The sequence below is a fragment of the Hylobates moloch genome, unplaced genomic scaffold, assembly GCF_009828535.3.
Source record: "Hylobates moloch isolate HMO894 unplaced genomic scaffold, HMol_V3 SCAFFOLD_13, whole genome shotgun sequence".
Taxonomy (NCBI): domain Eukaryota; kingdom Metazoa; phylum Chordata; class Mammalia; order Primates; family Hylobatidae; genus Hylobates; species Hylobates moloch.
This window is the reverse complement of record NW_026652288.1, coordinates 72428652-72439890: the sequence shown is the minus strand read 5'-3', so window position 1 is coordinate 72439890 and position 11239 is coordinate 72428652. Positions and strand designations below refer to the sequence as shown.

General features: G+C 37.7%; 1 protein-coding gene across 1 annotated transcript; it reads right to left on the bottom strand.

Annotated features, from left to right (window-relative positions):
• Positions 1-487: 487 nt before the first annotated feature.
• Positions 488-7604, bottom strand: OTOL1 (otolin 1). Its single transcript, XM_032172627.1, has 4 exons — positions 7241-7604; positions 5162-5251; positions 2038-2100; positions 488-1386 (listed from the first exon to the last, which is right to left on the bottom strand). The coding sequence occupies exons 1-4, from the start codon at positions 7602-7604 to the stop codon at positions 488-490; spliced, it is 1416 nt and encodes a 471-aa protein (XP_032028518.1).
• Between the last annotated feature and the right edge of the window lie 3635 nt (positions 7605-11239).

Sequence of the window (11239 nt, the reverse complement as noted above, 5' to 3'; positions counted from 1 at the left end):
TGCCACCCTTTCTGTGTCATCTCCATGAATTAAACTAACATGAGAATAGTTCCATTTTGTCAGAAGGCAACCCACCCAAGAGAGTCAAAAACTTGCTGTCATACTCTGCAATTCACACAGAAAGAAGTGACACACATTTATCTGAGATATAGAAGATATTTAGAAAGAATCTACTTATTAATTATAAATCCCATTCATACTTTGTATACAAATATTAATTATTATACTTAAATGGAATGAGTAACGCTAATATTATGCTAAATTTTAAAAGCTAGCTACAAAGTTAATAGACATATGCTCTCAAATACATATAAATATTTTTAAAGGAGGTGCCTTAAAATAGGAATAACAATTGACTAGATGACTTTTTAAAATTTTTCTGTATTATTTTTATAATCTTGAAAAAATGGAAGTCATTTTTTAATAGCACTACTCTATGTTAACTGACATTCCACTGAATCTAAACTACAGGATTCAGGACACAAATTTATGGTGAAATTCCAGAAGTTTCCTCTGGGTACAAAAGGAACCCAGTAAAAATGCTGTCATCCTCAGCACTGACATACACCCCATTCCAATCTTTTGACACCTCAAGCCAGACTTGGTCTCCTGCACCTAATTTCAAGATGACGAGGAGAGAGGCCTGGTCTATTTCCTGACCATAGAGAGTTTCTCTGGACTTGAACTGCTTCTTCTGCTGGGCCACCAGACTGATTCGAGCAGGTCGCCCCCTCACCGTAACGTGGTAGGAAAAAACATATGTCCCAGGAATAGAGCAGTTAAACTTCCCAGTGACAGGACTATAATTCCCTTGGTCATTATAGAGAATCTTTTCAAATTTGATGGGGATGTTAGGAGGAGGAAAAGGCTTTGACAAAGCAGCGCTGAAAGCCGACCGGGGCACTCTAGCCACCTCACCCTTGGAGCCTTTGAAGCCCCGAGAGCCCTTCTTCCCAATGGGGCCTCGGACCCCTTTGTTGCCAGTGTCACCCTTTGGCCCAGTAGGTCCCAGGAGACCAGGAGGACCTAACTCTCCCTTATCTCCTTTAACCCCTGGATCACCTTTGGCCCCAGGCAGACCATTGCGGCCACTTTTGCCTTCCATTCCACTGTCTCCTTTGCTACCTTTTTCTCCTTTCACACCCCCCTCCCCTTTCTGTCCTTTTCCTCCCCTCTCCCCAGAATCTCCACAGCAGCCCTTATCCCCCATCTCCCCCTTCTCTCCCTTGGCGCCAGGCCCTCCGTACAGGCCCGGTGAGCCCATAGCCCCTCGGTCTCCTTTTTCTCCTTTGGTACAATTCCCACATGTGTCTCCCTTGGAGCCTTTTTGTCCTTTCACTCCTCCCAAACCAATGTCTCCTTTATCTCCCTTAGGGCCAGGTTCACCTGAAATGGAAAATTAAAATAATGTTTAAGGGTCACATAGGCCATAAACAGCATGCTGTTACCACAGAGCTCAAAAAAGTAGAAACAAACCTACTAATTAGGAAACCTGATTCTTGCCTCAGTAAAAACTGTGCTTAGGAGGCTCTGACAATGAATAATTTATATTATGCCATGCTCTTAGAAGGGGAATAGTTAATGCTTCCCAGAAACAGTGGCTTATATTCAGATGTCATATATTTAGTTCTTTTTGTTTTTTACTTTTAAGATAATAAAGAATATTAGGACTGTAGTTGTTCATTGTATTCCATTACCCTTTGCATTTTGGCCTAACCCAGGTATTCCCCTAAATCCCCATATTGTCCATTCAAGCCTAAATGATTATTGGCAAGGAAACTGAGACCCAGAACGAGTCAGGGATTTTTATTTTCCATTGACAGCTAGAGAGAGAAGCAGAGCACAGATACTATTACCTGGTCTCCAAATTCCTAGACTGGTTCTCCTTCGTCGAGTCAGTACACTGAATTATTAGAAGAATAATGGTAATTTGTATTTTCAGCTTACCTCTCTAATAATTTTAAATACAAGCAGGAAGAGAATGAAGGGCTATACCGTGCACATGACTGTACACAGTAGATACATTTCGTGCTCTACCTTGTGCTCCAGGTTTTCCTGGGTATCCTGGAACTCCCTGGTCCCCACGTTCTCCTTTGAGTCCTAAAATGATACCAAGATTAACTTTTTACCAACTACATCATTTATGATATATTTAATATTCCTCTCACAACCACGTCACATTCTAGTGTTTTCTTTAACCAAAATGGGCTAAAGGTAAAATCGTGTGGAAAAAGAATGTATGCCAGGCACGGTGGCTCACTCCTATAATCCCAACACTGTGGGAGGCCAAGGCGGGTGGATCACCTGAGGTCAGGAGTTCGAGGCCAGCCTGGCCAACATGGTGAAACCCCATCTCTACAAATAATTCAAAAAAGTAGCCGGGTTTGGGGGCGCACACCTGTAGTTCCAGCTACTTGGGAGGCTGAGGCACAAGAATTGCTTGAACTCAGGAGGTGGAGAACTCTCGGCAGTAAGCCGAGATCACACCACTGCACTTTAGCCTGGGTGACAGAGTGAGACTTGGTCAAAAAAAAAAAATGTATTGAGGGTCACTAGGAATAATTAATTTCAACTGGTAAACTATTTTAAAGAGATCTGGAGGCAGTGATCCCTTCAAACAGAATTCATCTTTGCCCTCAGCATTTCCATGGCTCTTCAAACCTCTCATAAAACTCATGACATTCTGCTTGTATTATATATGTATGTATTCATGTTTTTCCCAATATGAATTTTGAATAAAGTTAAAATGCCTTCTTTATATGGCCACAGTACCTGAGAAATAATGCCATGTTCCCTACAAGTTTAAACACGGGGCACAACATCCTGCAGTTAGCTAAAACCAATGATAATAAAAACATGTCCAGGAAAAAAAACTGTTCTTTATATAGAGCATCTATGTAGGTATAGAACTGTAGGAATTCATAGTTGAAAAAAATGAAAACATCTGGATTTTCAGATATTTGTCATATTACCATAAAATATATTTTTATATTGGGTGTCACTAAAAGCCCATACTATTATAGCTCAGTCACACTGAATTGGTTTCAACTATAAATTACCATAACAATAATAATAGTATTAATAATATCTCACTCTTATTACACATTGACTTTGAACAGATATTGTTCAAAGTTCTTACCTTTTTTTTTACTTAATCCAGCCTTTTTATTTAATATAATTTTTACTTGACATTAACACAGCCTCTTCTATAGCAAACAGGTTCATATAACATAACACATTTAATCAATTGGAAAATTTTAAATTTACAAAAGTTTATAGCACCTGCCCTTCAAGAAAAGTAGGGAAGATATTTTTGTCATCATTTTATCAACAAAAGAAGCTGAAGTATGAAAAACTTTAAAGCACTGGACAGAGTCAAACACAACTACATATAACATTGGTTGGCATCAATTTGCTGCCTATATTATTTATGATATAACTAACATCTTTTGTTTTATTTCTGTGAGGGAAAAAATAAATCCTAAGCCAAATTAAAAGTGGTGAGAATAGACTCCCTCGAGTTTCACAAGAGCAACTAGAGAAATCCCACCATAGTTCATTTAGCAGAGTTTTCTAAGTTGCCAGCTACCCCAACACCACTCCGCATGAAATGCAAAATTTGGAAATTAAACCATAGGCCATCAGGAAAATAACTGGATGCATTTTGAGAGAACCCAGCCCTAAATGGAAGGGAAGAACTGATTGTATTCCTAGCCTTTGCCAATACTCAAATATCAGCCTTCACCACACAGAGTTATACTGGTTCTTGAGTTCCTTTAAAGAGTTTAATTGCTTCCCGTAATTTACTCAACCAGGTAATGATGAACTAGAATGGAATCATTCAACTCATTTTTTTTTTCTAACTTTCTGTCTTAACCAAGAGTCCAAGCTAAGTCTGGAAGTGAAAGGAAATTAGAGTTGCTACTTTATAAAGAATGGCTGAATGAATTTCTACTTTTGATCCTTCATCAAAGTGTATTCTTAAGAACCTTATTTTATTGCACTTCCCTATTTTTTCTTCTATTTCCATAAGTCTAGCTTCCAAAATGTATGAATCACTGGGGAGGTTCATCACTCATCTTTATTTCACAAGGTTTTCTGCTAACATAATTCAGGCACAAAAGGATTAAATGTTTCCAAGAATGAAAATCACATAACTGAAAAGTGTGAAGTAGCTCTCTCTTCCCTTAGCATCTTTTTTGAGTAATTACTTCACTGAATGTTCTACCAGAAATGAGTTAGGCAGTTCCTGAGCCATGTGGAGGGTGATACATAGATGGTATTAGGTCTTTTGACATGTGACACTGAGGCTAAAACATTTAACTTGATGGATAGATGGTATTTCTACAGGCTGTTGGTATTCACTGAGGAATTTCTAAATATCCTAGTCAATCTGTAGCCTTCCTTCAGTACCTTTAAGCACTTACAGAACCAGGGATTTCCTGGGGCAGAAAGCCTTCTTTACTGATACACCTATGGAATTACAGAATTTCTGAGCTTGAAAAGAGCTATAAAGGCACTCATAACTACAAATCTTCTTTGATAGTAAACAAGATATAAATAAATATCTAGTTCATTTCCTTCAATTTCCAGGTGAAAGAAAATGGCCCAGTGTCATTATTATAAGCTTGATAACTTCTGTTTTAATTAAGTTGTCTTCCCACCACTGACACTGCCTCTGATTTCAGAGTGAGCCAAGGGATATATTAAATTCTTCTTAGCAGGCATACTATCCGCCTAAACTGAATGTTCAGAGAATTGCCTGCTCTAGTTAGTTCCATCTAATACAAAATTATTTGCATCCAAAGGAAGTAGGCTAACATGAGCATGTACAGGAAGGGTATCTCTATACCCTTCCCCAGAAACTATATTCTGTGGCTGCTAGTCACTAGGTCAGCCAGGTGACCAATGAGAGATGGAAAATCTGTGTGACAATCTGTGTGCCTGCATGCGGGTGTGCAATGTTCCCAGGTCAGTTTAAAATTTCTCAGTTGGCTATTTATAAAGTTAACATATTTATATCAAATATAATGTGCTTTATCAAGTATTTACATTTTTAAAATTGACTCACCTTCAAGAATCTAGTCTTTAAGTAGCAAATTGCTCTCCTGAAAAATGATGCAGAATGTCCCTTGAGTTTTGACATGAATGAATTACCTACCTTTCTCTCCTTTGTAGCCTTTAGGGCCTTGGGGCCCAACAACTCCTGGTGGCCCTGGGATCCCCAAATTTCCAGCCTCTCCTTTAGGACCTAGAAATGGGATTTTAAATACATCAGAATATAAAATTTCTCTTTTGAAGTTCATTAGTTCAGGAAAAAAAAAAGCATTTTACTGCGATCAATAAGTATCAATGACCTAATGATAAAATCTGAGTGAGAATAAAACACACAGAGTCCTAAGGGCAATATTTTTGTCTGATTTGCAATTTTGTACTACCTGAATAGATAAATTGAGCCCATTAGTACTTGTCACTGTATTCATGGCAGTGATCAAATGATTCAGGGAAGCAGCACTATATCAAACAAGAACAAAATGATAATCTGACACTTAACCTCATATGGACCACACTTTCACACTGGAAGTAAAAACAACACCTAGCACCTTTGGATTTCCCTTTTATTCACTTACTCATTCATTCATTAACTATTTCTGAGGCATCCTATACACCAAGCACCCTGCAAGGTGTTAGGAATGCAGCCATCAACATTCCAGCAGTCCCTACTCTCGTGAAGCTGAGAGTCTATGAAAGATAAACATTGAACAAATAGCCACACAAACACATAGAAACTGTCACATTGTAGTAAATGATATAAAGAAAAATACGAAGGTCTTATTGAGGACTTAACTGATGAGATCAGAGGCTTCCTTGAGAAAATGGTATTAAGCTAAGACCCAAAGAATAGATTAAGATTTCCCAAAGCAGAGTAGCTTCCCTAAGTAGGACCAAGATAGTCTCAGCATTCTAAGCTCTCAAGCACTATGCTCTGTGGCAGAACCAGTCAGACTAAGACATATGAGCTCCCCAGGCAGGATAATAACTTGGCACACCTTGGAATTATTTGTCATATATATTTAGAGGAGAGAATGAACCCTGAGAACAGCCCAGCTAAATCCACCACTGGGTAAAACAAAAGCCCTGATGTTACAGAACTCACAGCCTTAGCAAATAGTTTAGCAACCAGCTGTGTCTACTTGACCACGCCCTTGGGATTTTCACCCCCAAGCAGCTTACCAGCCAGATAGGATACTAAGACTTCTGGTAAATATAATTTTCTCAGTCTCATTAAATGTTCAGTAATGTTTTAGCAATTCTGACATCTTGGTACCCAAGCTACGGCCCATCTCCTTTACTCCTTAATGCAGCTCTGCATAAATACTAACCGCATTTCCCAGAAGGTCCCTACAATGGGATGAAATGAATGAAAAGCTTGGTGAAGATGTATAATTGCTGAGTTTATAACATTAAATTCCTCAGGCAATGGTGAATTTTAAGTTGACATTCTGATCTTTACCTTGAATTCTTTTCTAGATGACATGTAAAAGCTGAAATGTATTAGAATAAAGCTGAGAGTATATTCATTATGTATATATTACAGACATCTGAAATCTTGAAATACATAACCATGGTGTTCAATGGAGAAAATCGTTGGGCAATGACACAGTATCGCCTCAGAAATTCAATGAGAAGCAAATGGAATCCTAAGCTTTATTCTCCACCTCAGAGCCATTCCATTTCTAATCATAACTACAAATAGCACTCAGAAAATCCATCAGTCAGCACACATTCTTGCAAGGCAACAGAAGTTTCATTTACCCTTTTTAAATCAGCCACTAATGAAAAAATTGTACTGGTAATAAACCTGTGCATCCTGAAGAACCACAGCTCCATGCTGGGGTTGGTAATCCCTGACTTTGCTCTCATCAGCACTGTCCAGTAGAATTGTCTACAACGATGGAAATGCTATCTGTGCTGCCCAATACAGTGGCTGTTGAGCACTTGAACTGTGGCTAATGTGACTGATGAACTGAATTTTTTACCTTATTCTATTTTAATTTTAATATTTATTAATTACCACGGGCAACACAGCCCCCATTTGCATTTGTAACAATGTGACACCTAGACCTGTTACCATTTGCATAACAACGTAGAAACTCCTGGGGCAATTTCACCCCACAACCTACCTCTCAACTCTACCGATGTACAAGTGAGAAACATGACTTCTTATATTTTCTAATACCTGGCTGTCCAGTCTCTCCAGGTTCTCCTTTTTGCCCGGGTACAGGTGAACAACAATCACAACAATTCAAAAAGAAGTCAGCTGGGTCAAGAGTGAAGTTTTCAAAGGGAGACAGAGTGGCAGTGCCAAAGACAGAATCCAAGGCCGAGGGTTTGGTAATTGGTTCTGCCATTTCAGCCATTTCTGTGAAGAGGGTTTCTTCTTCTTCTGGAGGTGGGCCACTGGATGGCTTTAGACCCTTTGGCATCTCTCTTTCCTCAGATTTCTTCGTAAATTTGGTATGTGGTGTGGTCTTTGCTATTGTGTTCATACCAGCAATAGCCAAAATAATTAAAATAGCACAAAGCCAAGAAAACATCCACATATTTGAAGCTGGAAGAAAGACATAATAGGAAAATATAGATGTATTATGTGAGGTCCAAATGAAAAGACTAAGTGATATAAACATATACTCATATAAAAGCAATATATATGTATATGAATCATAAGAATGAATGATATGCATAATATAGAATGATATATTTTCAATATATTTTATATGTAAATGTGTGCTTGAATCACTACAGAATATTTTATGTACTTATTTATTATAAAGAACACTTTTCTTCAATTCATCTTTCTGGTTGTTTTCTCAGTATTATATATTGTTCCCAACCATTCAAACTATCTTGCCAAATAGCAAACATGATCTATAATAAATACAACATGACTCAATAGTTCATATAGCCGGTGGAAGATAAATGTGTACAATTTCCTGACTGATTTCACTCAGATTTATAGAAATCGAATACATTTGTATTAGAGGGAGATGAAAAATATTGAACTGAGTAGCTTATTCCAGCAAACTCAATTATTTCAAGAAAAAATGTGGTGAAATAGTCCTTAAATCTACTAAGGATAATGGTCCTGTTGTGAGAGCAATTTTTTAAAATGTATTTTAATAAGCGAAGAGAGAGACAATTAAAAATAATAAATTTGAATATATGCTACATCCTTAGATTCTTCACATGGCATTTAACTCTCCCCCTTTTTGCTTTGTAATTTGGGGAGTTTTTCTAGAAATTCACGTTTATTCTTGTATTATTTTAATGGGGCAAAATGTGGTTATTCTTTTTTTGTTTTGTTTTGTTTTGTTTTGTTTTTTTTGGCTTTTTTTTTTTTATTATTATACTTTAGGTTTTAGGGTACATGTGCACAATGGGCAGGTTTGTTACATATGTATCCATGTGCCATGTTGATTTCCTGCACCCATTAGCTCGTCATCTAGCATTAGGTATATCTCCTAATGCTGTCCCCGCGCCCCCCACCCCCCACCCCACAACAGTACCCGGAATGTGATGTTCCCCTTCCTGTGTCCATGAGTTCTCATTGTTCAATTCCCACCTATGAGTGAGAACATGCGGTGTTTGGTTTTTTGTCCTTGCGATAGTTTACTGAGAATGATGTTTTCCAGTTTCATCCATGTCCCTACAAAGGACACGAACTCATCATTTTTTATGGCTGCATAGTATTCCATGGTGTATATGTGCCACATTTTCTTAATCCAGTCTATTGTTGTTGGACATTTGGGTTGGTTCCAAGTCTTTGCTATTGTGAATAGTGCCGCAATAAACATACGTGTGCATGTGTCTTTATAGCAGCATGATTTATACTCCTTTGGGTATATACCCAGTAATGGGATGGCTGGGTCAAATGGTATTTCTAGTTCTAGATCCCTGAGGAATCGCCACACTGACTTCCACAATGGTTGAACTAGTTTACAGTCCCACCAACAGTGTAAAAGTGTTCCTATTTCTCCACATCCTCTCCAGCACCTGTTGTTTCCTGATTTTTTAATGATGGCCATTCTAACTGGTGTGAGATGGTATCTCACTGTGGTTTTATTCTTAAAAGACCTTTGGCAATGTCCAAAGTGATATGATGTAAGGTTTCTAATGAGGTGAAATTTCGATAGTTCAGAGTATTCCATTCCAAATCAACTCCCAGTAGTCTAGGGGCTGCTAACAGATAGCCAGGGTTATAAATCCACATTTCCTGATAGGAGAAGGCAGCCATAATTAAGATAAATAGTAAGAGAGTAAATAGAATGGAAATAAAGAGATTAAAAAGGTCTACTGTTTATACAGCCCCTACTCTGAGTAGATGCCATACATTAATCAATCTAATCAGGTCTCACAACAGCTCTGCATTCCCCCTTGAGAACTGGAACATGACAAGGATGCTCTCTCTCACCACTACTATTCAACATAGTACTGGAAGTGCTAGCCAGAGCAATCAGACAAGAGAAAGAAATAAATGGAATTCAAATAGGAAAAGAAGAAGTCAAACTCTCTGTCTTTGCAGAAAATATTATTCTATACCTAGAAAACCCTAAAGACTGCCAAAAGTATCCTGGGACTGATAAATGATTTCAGCAAAGTTTCAGGAAAGAAGATCAATGTACAAAAATCGGTAGAATTTCTGTACACCAATACCATTCAAGCTGGGAGTCAAATCAAGATTGTAATTCCATTTACAATGGCCACGAAAAAAATACCTAAGAGTACATCTAAGGAAGGAAGTAAGAGATCTGGAGAACTACAAGGAGAACTACAAAACACTGCTGAAAGAAATCAGACATGACACAAATAAATGAAAAAACATTCCATGCTCATGGATTAGAAGAATCAATATTGTTAAAGTGGTCATACTGCCCAAAGCAATTGATAGATGCAACACTATTCCTTTCAATCTATCAGTGTCACTTTTCACATGACTAGAAAAAACTACTCTAAAATTCATGTGGGTTCAGAAAAAGAGGCCTAATAGCCAAAGCAATCCTAAGCAAAAAGAACAAAGCCAAAGGCATCACATTACCTGATTTCAAACTATACTGTAAGGCTACAATAACCAAAACAGCATGGTACTGGTACAAAAACAGACACACAGACCAGTGGAACAGGATAGAGTATCCAGAAATAAGCCACACAACTATGACCATCTGATCTTTGATAAAGTCAACAAAAATAAGTGATGCAGAAAGGACTCCCTATTCAGTAAATTGTCCTGTGACAGCTGGCTAGCCATATGAAGAACAATAAAACTGGACCCCTACCTTTCACTCTGTGCAAAAATTAACTCAAGATGGATTACAGATTTAAATGTAAGACCTCAAACTATAAGAATCCAAGAAAAGAAAAACCATTCTGGACATCAGCCTTGGCAAAAAAAAATTATGACTAAGCCCTCAAAAGCAATTGCAACAAAAAGAAAAATTGACAAGTGGGACCTAATTAAACCAAGGAGCTTCGGCACAGCAAAAGAAACTATCAACAGAGTAAAGAGACAACCTACCGAATGGAAGAAAATATTCTCAAATTATCATCTGAAAAGATCTAATAGTCAATCTATAAGGAACTTAAACAGTTCAACAAGCAAAAAAACAAATTATCACATTAAAAAATGTGCAAATGACATTAGCTGACACTTCTCAAAAGAAAATATGCAAGCAGCCAACAAACATGAAAAAATGCTCAGCATCACTAATCAAGAGAAAAATGCAAATCAAAACCACAATGAGATACCATCTCACACCAGTCAAAATGACTACTATTTAAAAGTCAAAAACTAACAGATTTCAGTGAAGATGAGAAGAATGAGGGAACGCTTGTACACTGTTGATGGGAGTGTAAATTAATTCAGCCACTATGGAAAGCAGTTTGAAGATTTCTCAAGGAACTTAAAACAGAACTACTATTTGACCCAGCAATCCTATTACTGGATATACATCCAAAAGAAAACAAATTTTTCTCCCAAAAAGACACATGCACTAGCATGTTCATTGCAGCATTATTTGCAATAACAAAGACATGAAATCAATCTAGGTACCTATCAACAGTGGACTGGATGAAGAAAATGTGGTACATATACACCATGGAATACTATGCAGCCATAAAAAAGAATGGGATCATGTCCTTTGAAGCAACATAGGTGCAGCTAGAGGCCATTATCATAACCAAA